Source organism: Dendropsophus ebraccatus, chromosome 15, assembly GCF_027789765.1.
Source record: "Dendropsophus ebraccatus isolate aDenEbr1 chromosome 15, aDenEbr1.pat, whole genome shotgun sequence".
Taxonomy (NCBI): Eukaryota; Metazoa; Chordata; class Amphibia; order Anura; family Hylidae; genus Dendropsophus; species Dendropsophus ebraccatus.
In genome coordinates this window covers 13,306,383-13,327,607 of record NC_091468.1, presented here as the reverse complement: position 1 = coordinate 13,327,607, position 21,225 = coordinate 13,306,383, and the positions used below count along the sequence as shown (strand labels likewise).

Sequence of the window (21,225 nt, the reverse complement as noted above, 5' to 3'; positions counted from 1 at the left end):
GTGCTGCGACAGCGTTATAGCCGTTTTTAAAGTGATTGGTTCCCTTTAAGAAGTGCAGGATCTGCCATGTCTCTCTATATGTGGATTATTTTTGGATGTATTCACACTCAGCTGATTTATTGCAGAATTTTCTGCAAATAAAAATCCACTCCATACATGTAAATGGGGCTGCATGTGCCTGGATGTCTGCACTTATTTTAGAATAATGGAATACTAACAGTTCCCATTTACTTAGCTCTGTTACATTTTTTTTATTATTTTTATTATTTTTTACCTAAAAGCAATACTTATTTGTGGCACAATAGATTTTTGTTGGGTTCAGCAGTAAAATTCCTTATTATTGTTCACGTTCTGCTCCGCCAGCTGCCGCTCTCACATGTAGTAAAAGCTGAACAATGTGAAATTGTCTTCTATAATGAATTACTAAACGTGTTGTTGTGTTTGCAAAACCTCCTTAAAGAGAAAAAGCCCCATTACTGATGAATGTACCATAGCAGGAGCGGAGATCTCACCTCTCTTTAGTGTAAAGTGGCTATGGCACCCAGTAAAGCACCTGTACCATACTGGCACTGAGCGCCATGCTTTACTCAGAGAATCTGTCGAGGACCGTACTCACCGACATGTCCTGATTTGTCTGTATTGGGAACTTTCCCTCTATAATTTATTGACAATGACCTTTTAACCTTTAATCCATGGGGCAGCCATGGACGACAGGTGCCAGGGTGCATTGACACCATATGAAGCTGAGTAAATACCGTTTTTACTCTGCAAAAAAACAATGTGGCTCTTGCCTTTCGGTTCTGTGTGTTCAGAGCCTGACTGATCAAGAAAATGAGCGGGGAGAAGTCCGTTTTTAGCACGTTCTCTTCTTACTCATGTCATGTAACTAAGACAGGATCCATTATGTAAGTCTATGGGGCCCCGTGGTTTCTCTGGGCTTGTTCTACTGATCGGTCAGGGCGTGAACACTCAGACCCCAACCGGTAGAAACTTTTGATATGTTAGGTTCTTTCCTTGATGGGTACGCGTTAAGCTGAGGGGTTGTAGAATCAAGGGGTGCGCGTGTACTTGGCCATTCACAGCAATCAGAACCTAAATTTCATCTCACAGCTAAGCATTTGAAAAGAGGAGAAGTCTCAGTCTTTCCTTTATGACCTGTTCTCTGGTTATAGTTTGTTCCTGTCAGATCTGTGTGTGTGTAAAAGTACCCTTAAGGGAGGGGCGACAAATCCTGCATAAAGACCATTAAAGGGAAACTGAAAGCACGGATATCCATGTACCTGTGCTGCCAGATTCCCATTGGCGATCACCCAAGCAGTGTATACGTACCTTCCATACTGCTCTGTGATCTGGCGTGCTCCTAAGAAAAAAAAAAATTGCTCTTAATCCCCGAGCTGGCAGTGTCATAGAGGTGCGTCTGTAACACTGTCTGTACCCTCCCCACTCTCGGGCCGATGCTGTATTTTCAGGCCATTGTTTGCTTCCTCTTGCTGTCAATCATTCCAGAGGAGGAGGGCAGCAGCCTGAAGAGACGGCCGGGCGCAGACAGTGATACAGACACTCCTCTGTGACACTGCAAAGCTGGTGTGATTGTCAGTGGGAAACTGACAGCACAGGTACATGCATATCCATGCTGTCAGTTTCCCTTTAAGAGGAATAAGCCTTTAAATTAAATATGAATACTCTTAACTTTTTCTTTTTTTGTACCTACAGCTGGCTTATTGCGTTGTCCAATTTTTGGAGAAGGATACCACCCTGACCGAACCCGTAAGTACAGTTCACCCTCCTTCACCTTGTTTGTTCTAGAGGAAACTAAGAACGGTTTACTTACTTTAGAACAGCGGCCATGTTTTTATTACTTTTTATAAATGTCCCTTGACTTTTTAAAGTTATATCTTATTGAAGAATATTTTTTTTCTAAAATATCAAATAAAGGGAACTAGCAGTAACATCTCCCTGGGTCATCCTTTCTCTGTGTAAAGCTTGAGAAAGGCTGAAGTACCAGCCGAAACGTCGCGTCTGATGTGAATAAAAAAAATCACGTTTTTTCACAAGAAGTGCTGTCTCCTACGTTTACTATCCTTTCTCTGTGGTCATACATGACCTCTCCAGCTTTGTGTGTGCATCCGTTTTGATCCGTTTTTCCATTGCATTCCATTCTAAAAAAAAAAAAAAAAATCAAAACGGGTCCTTTTTTTTTTTTTAATGGACACAAAAATGAGGTTGACTACGTTTTTGTGTACGTTAAAAAAACAGATCCGTTTTAATCCGTTTTTTTTTTAATATAATGGAATCCAATGGAAAAACGGATGCACACATACATCCGTTTTTCACTCGTTTTTTTTTTTGTGCAAAGAACGGATTAAAAAAAACGAATTGCAAAAACGTGATGTGAATAGTCTTAGTTTTAGTCTTAGAATTAGTGCAGAGAACATTTTCCCTGGTGAATGGATGTTTATTTTTTGCTTTTTCTACATGTAATGTTGTTTTCCCACCTACGCACTGGTCCTGAATGGGGTGTACTCTCACCTATTCGCCATCTGTTCTGTCATAAACAGCTGGTAAATGACTATACACTAATGCAGCTAATGACAAGTGGTTTTATCTTTCGGGTCTGAACGTTCAGAGCCTGACTAATCAGGAAAATGAGTCGGGAGAGGGCAGTTTTTAGTTCGATCTCTTACTACTCTGTCATGTGACCAAGATGGGACCCATAATGTAAGTCTATGGTGCCGGGTCCCTCACATAGACATAGTGAGAATCTTGGCTTCTCCAGGCTTGTTCTACTAATTGGTCAGGGTGTGAACACTCAGACCCCAACCGATAAAAACTTCTGATAGATACAGTATGCCTTTCAATTAAACATGGCTACTACTTTTTTTCGGTCATCGATTACATCAGCCTTTTCTTCCATTATACTATTTGTTGCAATAGACAGTGCGCCCCCCCCCCCCGATGGAAATTGATGAAGGATACATAGCAGCCATATTGTGACCAGTCTTATTTGGAAATCTCTGGATAATATATAATAGTATCTGAGAACTGGACATCAGCCCCTGCCATCTGGACGCCATCACATGTGACCATCCAGATGCAGCAGAGATGGCGGCGCAGCTCCATGCAGCCAGGGATCATAGTCTACTACACAGATAGTAGTAAATGCGCGGATCTCTCGGATGAATGAGGGGGCGTCTGTACAAAGGGCCTAGATTGGAAAGCAGCAGGACTAATAATAGCTAGGACATGTATGTGGGTGTGCGGCGTGTAGTCCTATCTGTGCTGTGGAAGGTCTTTGGTATTAAATAGCATAAACGTGAAAAAGAGGAATCTCATGAGACGCACACAGCGGCCGCACAGACTTCATTTATAAGAAGGCTTCACATCCGTGACCTTAAAAGCAGCCAGCACAAATGAGCTGTATCAGCGGAGACATGGAGAGGACATTTTTCTCAGTTCTGAAGGAAGGTGCACGGATGAGGTGTGGGGGTCCTGTGCGGGTGTACTGTTGGGGTGTTGGGGTCCTGTGCGGGCATACTGGGTGGGGTGTTGGGGGTCCTGTGCGGGTGTACTGGAGGGGTCCTGTGCGGGTGCGCTGGTGGGTTATTAGGGTCCTGTGCGGGTGTACTGGTGGGGTGTTGGGGTCCTGTGCGGGTGTACTGGAGGGGTCCTGTGCGGGTGCACTGGTGGGGTCCTGTGCGGGTGTACTGGTGGGTTATTGGGGTTCTGTGCGGGTGTACTGGTGGGGTGTTGGGGTCCTGTGCGGGTGTACTGGTGGGGTGTTGGGGTCCTGTGCGGGTGCACTGGTGGGGTGTTGGGGGGTCCTGTGCGGGTGCACTGGTGGGGTGTTGGGGGGTCCTGTGCGGGTGCACTGGTGGGGTGTTGGGGGTCCTGTGCGGGTGCACTGGTGGGGTGTTGGGGGTCCTGTGCGGGTGCACTGGTGGGGTGTTGGGGGTCCTGTGCGGGTGCACTGGTGGGGTGTTGGGGTCCTGTGCAGGTGAACTTTTTTTTTTTTTATTTTATAGCTATTCAGGGGGTTTCTGCATGTTATAAGCCTGGTTTACACAAAGGTTTTTTTTTTTGCATGTATTTTGGTTCCAGAATTTTTGCGGTTGTACAATGGGCACAATGCACTTTGGCAAAGTACGGGATTCCAAAGTTTCATATATATTTCATATAAAAGATCTGAATAAATATGTAAAATGGGATTGTGCTGCAGAAAATGTTTATGATGATGATGTCGCATGTTCTCTGCTTCTCAAGTTGAATGGGTTGTCTGCATGACAATACATTTGCTATATAGCTATGGATATATAGAAAATGTAAGAAAAAGCCTGCACTTACCTTTTCCTGTGATCACATCCCCCACCCCCGAGTGTCTTTCTGTGGCGTCTCCAGTGTCCCCCGCTAACTGCATCCCTACCACATCCAAGGAGTGACAGCCTGCTCAGCCAATCACTGACTGACATGGGACTCCGCTGCGAGACGAGTTCACCTTGGACATGGTGGAGCTGCGGTCAGGCCACGGCACGACACCGGGAGGAGTATGCTTAGTCTCTCTTTTTATTTTCTATTTATTTGCTAGACAACCCCTTTAAGAGCAGTCGGAGGACCAGGTATACAAGGCTGACATTCATTTAGCTGAATAGTAAGAACAGGGACTATGAGGGTAGCAGTCATCTCTGGAATCTCTAGTGTGCGCCCAATAGAAGCTTAAAATAGAGAAGCGCAGCTGCAAATCCTTGAAGGAAATCTTAGCCATTCTTGGGGCAATTACCGTCATCAGCCAAAGCCCTGCTATAAACTATAAGCATCTACAAAGCTAGACGGCTTAGGGAATGAGTACACGGAGCTCCAGTTAAGAACTACTGAAACTGGGGGAGGACGGAGAAGCCGATCATGTCTCTTTCCATTTGCATATTAACTATTCTCGCTTTCTTTGCAGGTTATTAGAGGATTGCTGAAATTCTGGCCTAAAACCTGCAGCCAGAAAGAGGTAAGGAGGAGATTGTCGCTGATGATAGGAAGGCGTTCCTCTTATCCTCCTGTCCATAAATAGCAGCTATGTGATGAAGGGGGGAAAATCTTCTGCATGGATCCCTGGCAGGGTTGCTGGCTTTCACATATTTAAAGGGGAAATTGCCTGGGAGAATAAGCTCCCTCTCCTTTTAGGTCTAAAAACTTTTTATATGTCATAGCCACACATGAAAAGAACCCAACTGATCAGGAGATCACGCTGGAAGAAGTCACATGGTCAAGACAGCCACACAGTGTACACCTATGGGTCTTTCTCGCTACATAGAGACCGACTGGAGAAGAGGCCCAAGCAGCATTCTACTGATCAGTCAGGGTCTGAACATTTAAGGTCCTATTACACGGAGCAGTTTTTAACGATAAAAGATTGCAAACGAGATTGTTTATCGTTAACCTGAAATTGTTCACTACATTACACAGAACGATGGTCATTAATTACGATCGTTACTGCGATTGTTACTATGATCGTTTATTCCTTCTGATCCCAGCAAAACAATAGGCAATGTGCAATTACACTGAAAAAATGCGGAACTTGAGTGAACAAATGTGGAATTACAGCGAACGATTAACGATAATTTTAGTTTCAGATCTAAGTCAACGATCAACGACATATGAACGATTTTCTGATCGTTGCTTGCAATTACACAGAACGATTATTGTTTAAATTCGAACTATATAACAATTTTTCGCACAGTAATAGTCCGTTTTTTACCATTGTTTTAGATTGTCTGGCTGTATATGGGCTCAGTAAGCGAGCAAACATCTAGGAGATTGGCGCTCGCTTACAAAAAGTCATTGGGTCATGTAGTAGGGCCCTAAGTTGAAGTCCAGTTTCCTAATCCTCCTTCTCTTCAACAACTCCCTGTATTGTCTTATTGAGGATTTTAGAATGGCTGATAACAGGGAACACTGGATGTCATGCAGCTGACCTGCAGATAGAAATGATATCAGATGTAGAGTGCTTTCTGCTGCACTTAGTGATATCTTTTCTCCACCGATTATCTCACGACCGTGTCCTCTTTTTATTCTGCTCTATCACAGGTGATGTTCTTAGGCGAAATAGAAGAAATTTTGGACGTCATTGAGCCGACTCAGTTTAAGAAGATTCAAGAACCTTTATTCAAACAAATATCGAAATGCGTCTCCAGCTCTCACTTTCAGGTGTGTATCCATCTATGCGGTAATCTGTCCAATGTATGAGGGGTCGGATCGCCTTCAATATGAGGTATGAAGCAATAATGGGGAGGTCCTTGTTGTAAAGTACAGTTCTGTGTTTTGCACAATGTGCACAGGTTACAGAAGGGATGGGGAACCTTCGGCCCTCCAAAACTACAACTCCCCAGGCATGATGGCAATTTTAGTTTTGCAACAGCTGGAGGGCCAGTGGTTCCCCATTCCTGGGTTAGAGGATTGTCTTGCAATTTTAAAACATTTTACAACTGGGTCTTTGAAACTACAACACTCAGCATGCCCCAACAGCCTCTGAGAGTTGTGGTATGCTGGGTGTTATAGTTTAAGGAGAGTGGAAGAGCCTTAGGTTGCAGACCTTACTGTGGGTTTTCTTCTTGTACAGGTTGCTGAGCGGGCCCTGTACTTCTGGAACAATGAGTATATTCTCAGCCTGATTGAGGAGAATATTGACAGAATTCTGCCCATCATGTTTGGGAGCTTGTACAAAATCTCCAAAGAACACTGGAACCCGTAAGTACAGAGAGATTTTATCTGGATACTGTGTATTATGGACTTGGTTTTAGGTAGTAAAAGAAAGATAGGTGTTAGAGGCCCCATTGCCCAACCTTAAATTGGTGCTGTCACTTTTGACAAACACTCTTTTTTTTTTTATTTTTTTTTTTTTTTTATTTTTTTAACCCCTAGATGACCAAGGACATACCGGAACGTCCTGGAAGTCTGTCCCCAGACGACCCTGGGCGTACCGGTACATCCTGGGCTATTAAGCACACTCCAGAGCGGAGCGGGCTTCATAGGAGGTGGGGGCCGGCTGCAGTGAGCAGCCTGACCCTCACCGTTAATGACAGGCTGCAGCGATCTTGCTACAGTGCGTCATTAACCCCTAAAGCCCCCTGTCACTCACCGATTAGGACCCCCGCAGTCGCACTCGTTTTAACGGACCACCAGAGGTCTCTTACCTTCCTCTGTGCGGTCCAATGGTGCTCTGCTGATTGTCTGCCACGGGAAGGCTTAATCAGCAGAGCGCTTATCACACTGATCAATGCCTATGGCAAAGCAATGATCAGTGTATATGATCTAAGTGTTGAATGTAAAAGTCCCCCAAGGGGACTTAAAATGTGTAAAATATAAAAATAAACACATAATATACCGTAGCGTGCGTAATTGTCAGAACTATCAAGATATAACAATCGTCATCACAAACGACGAATGACGTAAACGAAAAGAGGGAAAATAGCACCAGGATTATTTTTTATTTATTTTTTTACAATATATATATTAATAAGTGATCAAAACGTCCGTCTTTACAAATATGGAATTAATAAAAACTAGAGATCATGGTGGAAAAAATGACACCCCATACAGCCCCGTAGGTGAAAAACAAAAACTGTTATAAGAAAAAAGGATTTCATTAATAAAAAATATATAACATTAGAGAATCTGTGTAACCCGCATATGGTTGTGTTCGGACTGACCTATAGAGTAATAGTATCATGTCGCTGTTACCATATAGTGCATTACGTAGACACAGGGACCCCCCAAACGTTACCATATTACATTCTTTTTTACGCTTTCACCTATTTATATCTTCATAAATAATAACGTTGGGGTTCCATCATACATGTTATGGTAGAATGAAAGACGCCATTACACAGTACAACTATTCCTGTAAAAAACAATAAGCCCTCACATGGCCTGTAGATAGAAAACTGAAAGTGTTAGAGCTCTTAGAAGGGGAAGAGGGAAAAACGAAAACACAAAAATGAAAATTTGCGCCATCCACTGGGTCATTTTTGGCCTGGTCCTCAAAGGGTTAAAGTTTTGATTGGTCAGGGTCTACTACTACAGCTACTTTACACACCAGGACCTCACCTTCAACCATATAAGTAATGCAGCTTTGTTGGTAAAATCTGACGACTTTGCACTTTATGCCCCGACTTATATGCATTATTTTCCCCTCTTTATAACTTTACAGGACAATTGTAGCGCTGGTGTACAATGTGCTGAAAACCTTAATGGAAATGAACGGGAAACTCTTCGATGATCTTACAAGCTCCTATAAATCAGAACGTCAAAAGTACGCTCTCCGTTTTTATGGTTCTAGTTATGGGGGGAAAAAAACATGGCTGCTTTGTTGATGAGCTCCAAATGGCCTCAAAGCTACAAGCAGTAATACAGAACACGGCCTGTGGACAAGAGTGGCACCTAGAACACTTAGGGGCCTATTCCACGGAGCGATAATCGACCGAATCGGAGCGATAATCGTCTGAATCGGCCCGATTCAGACAATTATCGCTCTGTGGAATAGAGAGAACGATCAGCCGATCGTGTCATCGGCTGATCGTTCATTTAGGTTCAGACCTAACAACCTTCGTTCGCCACCAGCGCATCGCTACGGTGGAATAGCTGTGCGCGGCGGCAATCGACGATTTCAGCAACATCATACACTACCTATCATACATTACCAGGTCTTCTCCTTCTCCCGATCCCGCACCGCAGCAGCTTTGGAGTGGGGCTGTCTGAACTGACAGACCGCTTAGCCAATCACTGGCTGGAACCGCCGTGGCCAGCGATTGGCTAAACGGTCTGTCACTTCAGACAGCCCCGCTCCGAAGCTGCTGCGGTGTGGGACCGGGAGGAAGAAGAAGACCTGCAGCCCGGACAGGTAATGTATAAATCAAGGGCTGGAAGGACATCGGTAACTATGTCCCTGCAGCCCTCGCTTAAAGTGTCACTGTCGTGAATTTTTTTTTTGCAGAAATCAATAGTCCAGGCGATTTTAAGAAACTTTGTAATTAGGTTTATTAGCCAAAAAATGCATTTTTATCATGAAAAAGCAGTTTGAAGCTCTCTCCCCTGTCTTCATTGTTCTCCTATGGAGAGAGCTAAAGAAAAGACTAAAACAGGACAACAAAGAGTTAATCTACAAATACCTCACCCTTTATCTCCTCTGACAGTCACCACTGACCTCTCTGAGCTCAGATTACAGCTGTCACCCAGCTCCATGCCTGTAATCCTCTGTTATCTGCTTTCTGCTGCCGGCTAACTCCCTCCTTCCTCCTCCCCCCTCCCCTCTCCCTAGAGCAGACAGGGTACGACTCATGCAACAAGTCACAATGGCAGTGGATGGAAAAGAGGAAGGAGGGGGGGGGGCCTGGGAAAAGTCTTTTTACATGCAGATAATGGCATATTTGGCTAATAAACCCAATTACAAAGATTATTAAAATCGCCTGGACTATTGATTTCTGCAAAAAAAAAAAAAAAAAAAAAAAATGACAGTGACTCTTTAACGATCATCGGGGCCGTGGAATAGGCCCAGTAAACGAGCGCCGATCTAGCAGATCGGTGCTCGTTTACATCATTGATTGAGCCCTGCTTGGCCCGTGGAATAGAACCCTTAGAATACCTAAAACAATATGCATTAGAATACAATTGAAACATACAGCTTGTTGTTTTCAATGGGAATACATAGTTCCTATGAACCTTGCCACATATTAATTCTGACCGTGTAACCTCTGAGACTTACATTTTCAGAATTAGCCGTTATGGAGCTACTGCTGGGAAGTGGATGGCGCTGCTGCCACGCTCTGTCCCAAGATATACCTCCCGATCACAGCAGATCTTAACAGTACGACCCCGTGATCAATAACTTTTGACATGGCTGATGACGTGTCAAATAATTTTTCATGACCGTGACTTTTTATGTTTTGTTGCTGCTTTTGGGTTTTTTTTTTTTTTTTTTGCTTGTAGGAGTTTGAGACTTTGTTACATCTCTTTAATGGTCTCATGTTAGTTTTTTTTTATTATTATTATTATTATTATTATTTTTTTTTTTTTTTGCATTACAGATTGATTACAGATTTATTATTTGATCTTTTGAATTTGATATGTATAAATCGGCTCCCTCTAGTGGTGGCAGCAGGTCGCTGAAATGTGATCATTAAACAATTTGGTTGGAAATCTGGTATTTGGAGCTGTATATCAGAGGACAGACACATGGACCTATATAGAGACTTGTGTAGTAACTTTTCTTTTTTTTATCGTGTCCAGTGTAACATTGTACTTTTGTCTCTTCAGAGAGAAGAAGAAGGAGCTGGAGCGTGAGGAGTTGTGGAGAAGGCTGGACGACCTGCAGTTGAAGAAGGCGCTGGCAGATCAGCAGAACAGTGCTTTCAATGTACAGAATAATACAAGTGCCAAATAGACCACCGGACGTCAACCTCTGCTACATAGACATACTTTTGTATATTTTATTTTCTGTTCTTATTCCCTAAAATTGTAAAGTAAAAGCCAACTATTTTGTTGTTTGGGGGGGACACATCTCCCCATCCTGAGAATTGCTCGACTACAAGAGGGGGCCGGTGATACATTGCAGGGCAACTTGTCTCCGGCCTCTCAGACAGCGGGCATATATAGTGGGCTCTGTGTTACAGCATTGTAGTAGTAGATACAGGGGAGGAGAATATTACATTTTTTATAACATGTAATTTGAGTGAGGTAATTCTGGGGGTGGTGAGAATTATGACTTGAATTCTTTAATATTATATATATATTATTATTTTTTTGATTGTGTTGCACATAGGTGTATTAGTCTGCTATGTACCTTTTTTTTTCCTTGGCATTTTTCATGTGTTCTCTGTTCTCTGTCTGGAGATTCTTCATGCGCACCCTCAGCGGTGGCAGCCGTGTTATGGGCACATCCAGCCGCCATGATAATGCAGCTCCCTAGACGCCATCTTTCCCTTCCCCCTCCATAGGTGGTACACATCATCAATACTATAGCTCTCAGAACTACTGTTTCTATGGAAATGAAGGTACTTTTTTTTTTTTTTTTTTTGACTACCAGCCATAAAAGCCTTTTGTAGATTTTCTATATTGGGCAGAATAGAGGTGTAGACTGGACCCATCCTATAAGACTGCCACACTGTAAGGGTAGCTGCTTCCCCTGGGTTTAGGACACGGACATGGAGTAGCCTTGCCATTCATTTACGTTGTAGCGGTCACCTATGCAAATCATTCCAGTGAGTATTAGACGACATATAGTGAGTGGCAGGTAAGTATTAGTAACAGCGGTGTCCGTGCTGGTGTCTCGCACGTCTCCATAGTGTCCTCTTTATGAGTTTATAGCCATATGCTAACGTCTCTGATTCTGTATCGTACCAGTGATTCCTTTACTGATTTACTAGGACAGCAGAGTTTGTTACTTGTTACATCTCGGCTCTGCTACATCACGTCAGCAGCCGACAAGTATGGTGACAATCCTGGAAGCCGATTTGAGCTCTCACAATAGGTGCATTGATTTTGAGTTGGCAGATCGTGGCGTTCTAATGGGAATGATATATTTAATTGACATGACGGTGTTACACACATAGGGACTGTACTCCTGATCCTCTTGCTGTTTGTTTTGTCACTGGGTGTAAGCGATCCACGTGTCCTCTGTCACTCATTTGTGTAACCTTAGTGTGTATCTGCGTAGTGTATGCTCATCCAGTATATAGCTGAGAGGCAGGGGGTCCTGCCACCCCAAATCTTCACCAACATTTTAATACACATTATAGAACCACCAAACTCTGATCTTGGGGTGTTTTCTAGTATAACTCTTTATGGGGATGGGGAAATTGTGGGTCTCTAGCTGTTGCAGAACTACATTTCCCATCATGCCTGGGCAGCCTTTGGCTGCCCAGGCATGGTGGGAAATGTAGTTTTGCAACAGCTGGAGGACCGGTGGTCCCTGATTCCTGCTTTATAACAAAATATAGATGTTTTCATACCCTGTCCCACATAGAGGGCTTCCCAACCCAGACCCCAACAATGGAACAGTTTATGGAGTAAAGCTCATGTATCCTGTAGCTGAACAATATTAGGACATCTGTCAAAACGTCTAACACCTCAAAAGTTCTCTTTATAATGACGGAGGAGACTTTATAGTCACCACCTGGTTTTCCGTGTCTGAACTCTATTTACTAGGTAACGCCTGTATAAGAGGTAACTATAAATCTGTCTATGGGGCAGGATGAGGTTGAGTCTAGGTCTGCCGTAGCTGCTTCACCTGTAAGATCAAACCTGATAGATGTCTTAGGTCTGAGCGTATTTGTTACAGGTTTATACAGCTGTATTTCTGCTTCTATAGGAAGACCTATTTAAAGGCGTTATTCAGGAATAGAAAAAAAGAAAAGCACAGCTGCTTTCTTGCAAAAATAGCACCACCCCTGTCCAAAGGTTGTGTGGGATGTCACAATTCATCTCTATTTACCTCAATGGAGCTGAGCTGCAAAACCCCACACCCATACGAACGACGAAAGGTGCTGTTTCTGGTAGAAGGCAGCCATGTTTTTCTAAAGGTAACCCCTTTACCATAGGGTCCATAGAGCGCTGAGATGATTTGGAGAGCATTATATAGATGTATGTATTTTCATTGAGGTATTTTCATTAAAGGGGTATTCTGCTCTTGCTATGTTGCTACCCATGGTGAGACTAACAATTCCTTCCATACTTGTTGTTATCTATTTAGTCTCCTTCCCCCAGTTCTCAGCTGCTGCTTTCTGCTGAGGGCACATCTGTGTGTGAGCTTTTCTCTGTCTCCCCCCTCCTCCCTTCTGAGCAGCTGATGTAAACTAGTCCCTGGCAGGCTGTATCTGCAACATTGTATCTTCTTTGTAATGCCGGGAGAGGTTATTCTAAGGTCAAGTTTCTGATGAACTCACTGTGATTATCCCTTCCAACAAAGAAGCTACAATGTTGTAGATCAGGGACTTGTTTACATAATCTGTCTCAGAAGGGAGGGGAAGACTGAGAGAAAAGCTTACACACATTTTTGTATCTTCAGCAGAAAGCAGTAGCTCAGAACTGGGGGAAGGAGACTGGATAGATAATAAGTATGGAAGGAGTTTTTAGTCTCACCATGGGCAGCAACATGAAAAGGTATGTTTGAGTCTGACATTAAGGGCTCTGGGAAAGTTTGGTGGCTATTCCTTTTGAAGCCCGTTGCATTGACCACATTAGTTAGCGCCACCTTTCTTAGAGATACTACCAAGCAATGGCCAAATGGAATGGTTTTACCAGTTTGCATAAGAGGACACACAGGAGGGATCTTTGTCCTTCCATCTGACACTGGGTTTGCATGGCGGGTGGGACAGGGGTTGAGGCAACTGTCCTGTGCCTGGCAAGTATTTAAGATAATAGGACATGTGCACAATACTTGCCAGACACCGGGCAGTCGCCTTGGCTACTGACCTTCCTGCTTTGCAGCCATGTCTTTCCAGAATAGGTGGAAGAGAAAGATGCTGCAAAAAATGCTTTATAGGGGGACTAATCTATGACCCGTCATACCCATTGACTGTCAGCAGTCCCCTGTAATATCCTTCTGGTTGGGTGTTTTTTTTGTTTTGTTTATATTCTTGTTACAATTGCACCCTACTACTATTTAAAGGGGTTATCCAGCGTGAGAAAAACATGGCCACTTTCTTCCAGAGACAGCACCACTCATGTCTCCATTTTGGGTGCAGGTTTTGTAATTCTGTTCCATTGAAGTGAATGGAGCTTAATTGCAAACCACACCTGAACTGGAGAAAAAAGTCATGCTGTCTCTGGAAGAAAGTGGCCATATTTTTCTAATGCTAAATAACTGGCTTTCCCAGGTCTGAGTAACATGGCTGCTTTCTTCCAAAAATAGTGCCACAGTCTGTCTGCCATTACAGCACAGCTCCTAAATGGAGGCAGAGCCGCAGTACCAGGCACAACTGGTGGACGGGTGTTTTTGAAAGAAAGCAGCCAAAAAAAAAAAAAAAAAATCCCGGACAGCCATGATGTCTGAACTGCTGAGATCTACCACTATGCTACTATGTAGGAGAGCCATAACATTCCGTAATCTGGATTATAATGTGAAAGACGAGCGGCTGTGCGCTCCCATCCGCAGCCACTATTTATGGTGTCTTTATCCAATACTCGGGGTCCATTGAAACACTACTACCTGTGTGCTCAGACTTTTGTGGAGGTAAGTCCAGTGCAGACATAAGAGACCCCAAAACTCACTATGCCCCACCCCCATGGTTGCCTACCGTACGGTGTCTAAAGGGGTAAGATCCCCAGAAGAAAACAAGAAGTAGCTGGGAAAGTTCAACCCACCCCATAAATATCTCCTTATTGGCATGCCGGGACTAGGCTCGCCCTGTCCGCCATTATATACCGCACGTGCAGGGACCTGCAATAAGTAATACCTTTAATTCAGGGAGATTTGTTTTCAGGGAACGTCTACTTTTATTGTAAGAAGAAAAAACAAAACCCATCATGCCTAAGAGGAAGTAATAAATACAGGGGTGTATGTAGTAAAAAATTTTATTTATATATATATATATATATATATATATATATATATATATATATATATATATATATATATATATATATAAATTTCCAGTAAAAAAAAATTTCCCTCTTTTAGTAAACAAAATTCTATTTATCCTATTTTAAAGAGCTATTAAGAAGCAGAAATGAAGGACATGCATTTCCCCAGGTCTTTTCTTTTGATGACTATTTTCATACTAGAATGATATATTCCGTGAGAAATACAGTATATATATATATATATTTCTATTTTTTAAAAAAAATTATGTAACAATTTTCCTGAGAAAAGCTGAATTTATATTAGATAAAGCTATAGGATACTGCAGAGTCTATTACTGTACCCAGTCTGGTTAGTGGAACTCTGGGGCCGAAACGCGTCGGTGTTAAAGGGATAAAAGAGAGAAGGTCCCGAGGCCGAGCGCTGGGTGTAAGGGTGAGGAATGTGTGAATTCTCCTACTGTAATGATCACTGTCTGTCCTCCATCTTGTAGGCTTTAGATGATGGTGACGCCTCGTTTTATGTCACAGGAACACAGTATTTCTCAAGTATAAAAGCCTTGAATGACATTCTGTCGTCTTCTACTTGCTGAAGTATTTCTCTAGAAGTACCATTCCAATCACTCGCAGTCATGTCAAACTCTGTTCTGTCAATTTTAAAGGCGGTCACCAGGGGGGACAGCATTTAATAAACTCTCTATGTTTGTATATGGCGCTGTGCAATGCGTGTGATTTATCACTAAAATGGCATTAAAGGACATCATATCTAATTGTTAAAGGGAAAATGGTAAATTCACACCCCGTAGGTTTGTTGCAGAAATTTCTGCACGTAAGTTGGACATTGGTAGAAATTTCTGTAATTGAAGGGGTAAGAAGAAAAACATTGCCACTTTCTTCCAGAGACAGCACCTTTCTTCTTGTCTCCAATTCAGGTGCAGTTTGCCATTAAGCTCCATTCACTTCAATGGAACTGAGCTGCAAAACCTGCACCCAAACTGGAGACTAGCCGTGCTGTCTCTGGAAAAAAGTGGCCATGTTTTCCTAACCCCTTTTAGGGTGCCTTCACACACACACTGTATCTGCAGCAGATTTGATGGTGCAAATTTGATGCTACATTCAGTTATGTAGATCAAATCAGCTGCTGATCTGCAGCAGAAAATCCACAATTTTTTTTTCTTGCAGAAATTAATAGTCCAGGCGATTTTAAGAAACTTTGTAATTGGGTTTATTAGCCAAATATGCCAATATCTGCATTTAAAAAGCCTTTTCCCAGGTACCCCCCCCCCCCCTCCTCTTTTCCATCCACTGCAAAAAAAAAATCAGGAAATTGTGACTTGTTGCATCAGACGTACCCAGTCTGTTCTAGGGAGGAGGGAGTTTGTTATCGGATTACAGGCACAGAGCTAGGTGACAGCTGTACTCAGAGCTCAGAGAGGTCAGTGGTGACTGTCAGAGGAGATAGAGGGTGAGGTATTTGTAGATTAACTCTTTGTTGTCCTGTTTTGGTCTTTTCTTTAGCTCTCTCCATAGGAGAACAATGAAGACAGGGGAGAGAGCTTCAAACTGCTTTTTCATGATAAAAATGCATTTTTTTGGCTAATAAACCTAATTACAAAGTTTCTTAAAATCGCCTGGACTATTGATTTCTGCAAAAAAAATTTCACGACAGTGACACTTTAAGTGTGCATTCACATGTGCAGATCTGCAGCAGATTTGATGGCCTAGAATTGATTTGCTTTGAATCTGCAGCTTAAAATCTGCGCCATCAAATCTGCTGCAGATCCTCTATGTGTGAACGCACCCTGAGGGTGCGTTCACACCTACAGGATCCGGAGCAGATCTGCAGCAGATTTGATGTTGTGTTCAGTTATTTAAATGAAATCTGCTGCGGATCCGCAGCAGAAAATCAGCTGCGGATCCGGTAAGTGTCAATGTACCCTTAATCTGCCGCACACGGCTGCATTCCCTATGTTGCACAAGCAAAATGGAGCTCTGGTCTATAGCCACAGTGTTGTGCATTGCACGTCCATTTGCTGCTACTGGAAAACCTTGGGGAAGCTCTGTGTGTATGGACTATTCCCAAAGGCATGAGCAGTCTGGAGCATGACTCTCTAAACTGCGTCCCTCTAGTTGTTGCAATACTACATTTCTCATCAGTCCTGGACAGCCAAAACTATAGTTGGCCAGGCATGATGGGAATTGTGGTTTTGCAACAGCTGGAGGTCCGCAGTTTGGAGACCAATGTAAGTCATGCTGATTTACATGGACACTAATGGGGAGGAAAGACAGAAGTAGGCTTTAGGGTATATTCACACGAACGGACTCGCAGTGAGATTCTCGCTGCGAGTCCGGCAGTTCCCACACACTATATACTCGCTGCGGTCTGAACGACCGCAGCAAGTGTAATTCTACCGCCCTTAACCCCTTCTGCTCCCGCCCGGCTCCCCCGCTGTAAGCATACATTACCTCTCCTCGCTGCACGGGTTCGGCGTCCTGCTCTCCCGCCCGGCCAATCAGTGTGTTGCAGCGAGGAGAGGTAATGTATGCTTACAGCGGGGGAGCCGGGCGGGAGCAGAAGGGGTTAAGGGTGGTAAAATTACATACTCGCTGCAGTTGTTCAGACCGCAGCGAGTATATAGTGTGTGGGAACTGCCGGGCTTGCAGAGTCCGTTCGTGTGAATATACCCTAAAGAAAGTCGTGCAAAGCTGCTAAAAAAAAAAAAACAAAACAAAAAAAAAAAAAACATCCAAACACAGGTGCGCTTGCCATCATTATGGGTGCACTTGCGGCTGGGTTAAAATATCCTTCACACATGTCGCTTTACTGAAGATATCTGAACTTCTGGATTAGGAGTTGCCGTCGCTAGTCCGGCAGTGTCTGTGCTGACAGGTACTTTTTAAAGGGGTTATCTAAGCTTAGAAAAACATTGCCGCTTTCTTTCAGAGACAGCACCACCCCTTGGCCTCAGTTTTGAAGCTCAATTCTATTGACATTCATGGAGTTGAATTGTAATACCACACACAACCTAAGGATAGGGGTGGTGCTGTTTTTTCTAATCCCGCATAACACCTAAATCAGGGGTAGGGAACCTCGGCTCTCCAGCTGTTGCACAACTACAATTCACAAATCATGCATGGACAGCAGGCGCCAAAACTTTGGCTTTTCAGGCATGATGGGAATTGTAGTTTTATAACAGCTGGAAGGCCGACGGTTCTCTTATCTCTGTTATAAGTAGTCAAGTGGGTGGTCTTATTAAGCGACTAATGTATAGAGAGAGCTGTCAATCACTGAGCAGGACAATAAATGAAGATGTGCAGTGATTGGTTGCTATTGGTAACCAGGAAGGTTGGTGACTGACTGGAGGGGAGCAGGGTGTAAGATAATGGGGGGTTCCTTGTATTTCTTTTCCACATGCTTACATTATAATCACAGCCATCATTGATATAATTCATTACCGACCAGACACGTCCCAGGAATAGCTGCACAATTATAGCCGTGAATGAGCCGAAGAGAAACCGCTTCATCACCGGCACAGTGGGACGGAGAGCGCGCGGGGCCATTAGCTGTCAAGTGGAGCGTTCACAGGTCTTTTCATCAGATTCACAGCCGGAGAATTATGACAGGAACATGTAGAGAGCTGCTCTTTTTTCCTCCCTCATGCTGGATTACAGGCTGGGTTTATTCTGCAGAAATTGGAGAGGAGACATGATAAACTACAACTCCCATCAGGCCTGGACAGCTAAAGTTTATACCTGTCCATGCATGATGGGAATGGTAGTTTTTAAACAGCTGGAGGGCAGCAGGTTTTACACCAGTCATCTTAAAGAATGTGTTTTAGCCTATAGTAACCAATCACAGTTCAGTTTTCACATCACAAGAGTAGTTTAAAAAGTGACAGTTGAGCCGTGTCTGGTTGCTATGGGAATAGAACCAATGAGGCACATTAATTAAAAAAAAAAACACCATAGCAACCAATCATAGCTTAGCTTTCTTAACTTGTGCCGTTATAGGTTGCTATGGGTAACTGAAGGAATAGGGCAGATTTATCAAAATGGACTAAACAAACCAATCACCAGACTTATCTTTAGGCTGGATGTGGTGTTACATTTAATCAATGGACAGATGTGATGTTTCTGTGAGGGGGGGGGAGGGGGAGGCAACCATGTTTTGTTTTGTTTTTTTACATTTTTTTCCATATGCATGCTAACGCCATATGGCAGTGGAACCCATGGTAAAAAGTGGCATAATCCTGCATGTCTGTTAGTATTTACTGTAATGCTAGTGTCCAGTTCATGAATTAGAATTAGGCCACACAGATGTTTAAAAAAAAAAAAAAAAAATCGCTATGCTTGGTGGTCGGTTTATTAGCCAGATGTCAGGAAAAGCTGGATCCAGCCGACCTCAGAGTCTAGTGAAGTGCTTTGCTATTACTGTAAATTCACTTATCCCTTCTAGTCATCATTAACATTGGTCACCAATAATGTGGTGGCGTGATACCTACCTCAGCTGCTGCAGAACCTCAAGTCCACTCATGGTCGCACTTAATCGTTCAGCATTTGATTATCTGTCGCTGAAGAAGTTGCATGCAGCCCAAGGAAGTCCTTGAAAACATGGATACAGCTCGAGGCCATAGGCAGCCCTAAGGCGAAATCCAGCTTCTTAAAATGATGAACGTTTGGAGAATGTTGCCGAACATGAACAGTTTGACAAGTTCGCTCAAAACTACCAACTGAGGGCAACACTGAGATCCTTCTCAGGATTTTTCTGGTAGTAATGAATTTTTTACCAGCTTAAAAAGTGAAAGGCGACGCTTCTTCTTCTTGGCTCAGAAACTCCTTGGACATCTTACCCCTGACTGATACATGACAGTACTGCCAGGAAAATTTTCACTTTTGCACAAAATGTTAAATATTTCTACAAATACTTCTCCAGTGCGGATTTCTTCTTACATGATTTTGTGTGTATGCAGTATTCTATATTATGGAATATTGCAGTTAGTTCCCATTCACTTCACTGGAGCAAAGCTGCAATACCAGACTGAACCTTTAGACTGGTATGGCGCTGTTTATAGAAAAAAAAAACACAGCAAAATATCTTTCAAATCCAATCTAAAATTTAGCTGGGTTCCTGTTCCATTGTGGGATCTTGGATCAAAGTTATTCAGTGTCCCTATGGCCTCCAATACCACTTTCAGACAGCAGGTGGCAGCATACAGTTTTACATTTCCTTCTCAAATGCCTAGAACAGAGGTAGGGAATGGAGATGAGCGAACCGGGTTCCAGTTAAGAGTCCATCCGAACCCGAACGATCGGCATTTGATTAGCTGGGGCTGCAGAACTTGGATAAAGCTCTAAGGTTGTCTGGGAAACATGGATACAGCCAATGACTATATCCATGATTTCCACATAGCCTTAGGGCTTTATCCAACTTCAGCAGCCACCGCTAATCAAATGCCGAAAGTTCGGGTTCGGATGGACTCCAGCATGCTCCAGGTTCCCTCATCTCTAGTAAGGAACCTTGGCTCTCCACCTGTTGCAAAACTACAACTCCCATCATGCCTGGACAGCCAAAGCTTTAGCTCTTTAGTAGTTGCAAAACTACAATTCCCATCATGTCTTGTTGGGACAGAGTTGTAGTTTTGCAACAGCTAAAGATACCCAGGCTGGAGTCATAAACAGATATAAGACAGGTTTTTTTTTATGTAACATTATAGGGGAAAAAACACACACAAAAGAGGTAACCAGGTTCTCCAACACACAAAGATTAAGAAAAACAAACAAATATTCAGAAATCAGGAGGAAATAATCTATTTTTTGTTCCAATAGTCAATGGGTATCATTTTCCTTTAACCCATAAAAGACTAAAGTCGGTCATCGTCATAACGAAATTCCATTATTTTCCTTTTGTAAAACCAACGGTGCTATGGCATCTATGGGGGTCAAAGCCCTTCCATCATCCACCAGCCAGACTCTATGTACAGGAAGACTGACAGTGATTTAGGCTCCTGGTAATGGAGGTCAGGGGCCTCTCACCAACCACTATAACCATGGTGCCTGGGGACATTTTTATTTGAGGCCCTATACTTAAATGGTCACTGTCACTTTAAAAGTTTTGAGAAACGTTTCAACCAGTTGGGGGTCTAAATGTGCCAAGTACATTTTCTCCCAGGTCTGCCCCACACGAGCGTAACGTTTACTGGTAGAAGTCTATTGGATCGCTTTGATCATATGCGCAGAGCGTGCGTTTAGCCACATGTGTCTCACTCCTTCAATGGAATCTTCGCTTATTCTGAGATTAGGAGTCAAGTGGGCGGTCATATACAGGCAAGGTTGTAAAATCACTGAAAAGACCGTCCACTGGACTCTTACACCCAGAATGATTCAATCAATAAAATACAAGAACTACTGAATCTTTTTCTAAAACCACCAATGTGCTCTATGACACGGGGCCTACAGATCAGACTGCTTTATAATTGTGTTGGGTTTCTTCTAGTCCATCTGTCTGATGCTGTAAAAAAATATTGTAATACTTTGTCCATGACCAACCTGAGACCCAGAATCCTTTGATGACTATGTATGATAATAGAAATCATAAAAAAAAAATTCCCTTACAAAATCTGAACTTTCCCTATAAAATTCCAGTGTTACTTTTCTTCTGATACTGTA

At 43.1% G+C, this 21,225-nt stretch overlaps 1 protein-coding gene across 1 annotated transcript in view; it reads left to right on the top strand.

Moving 5' to 3' along the window:
* Positions 1-15,267, top strand: part of PPP2R5A (protein phosphatase 2 regulatory subunit B'alpha) — an 87,586-nt gene extending 72,319 nt beyond the window's left edge. The window contains exons 8-13 of the mRNA XM_069955412.1: positions 1,714-1,767; positions 4,943-4,993; positions 6,073-6,192; positions 6,605-6,732; positions 8,195-8,296; positions 10,297-15,267. Coding sequence (XP_069811513.1) covers positions 1,714-1,767; positions 4,943-4,993; positions 6,073-6,192; positions 6,605-6,732; positions 8,195-8,296; positions 10,297-10,423 — 582 coding nt within the window. The 3' untranslated portion in view covers positions 10,424-15,267. The remainder of the gene's footprint in view (positions 1-1,713; positions 1,768-4,942; positions 4,994-6,072; positions 6,193-6,604; positions 6,733-8,194; positions 8,297-10,296) is intronic.
* The last annotated feature ends 5,958 nt before the right edge of the window (positions 15,268-21,225 follow it).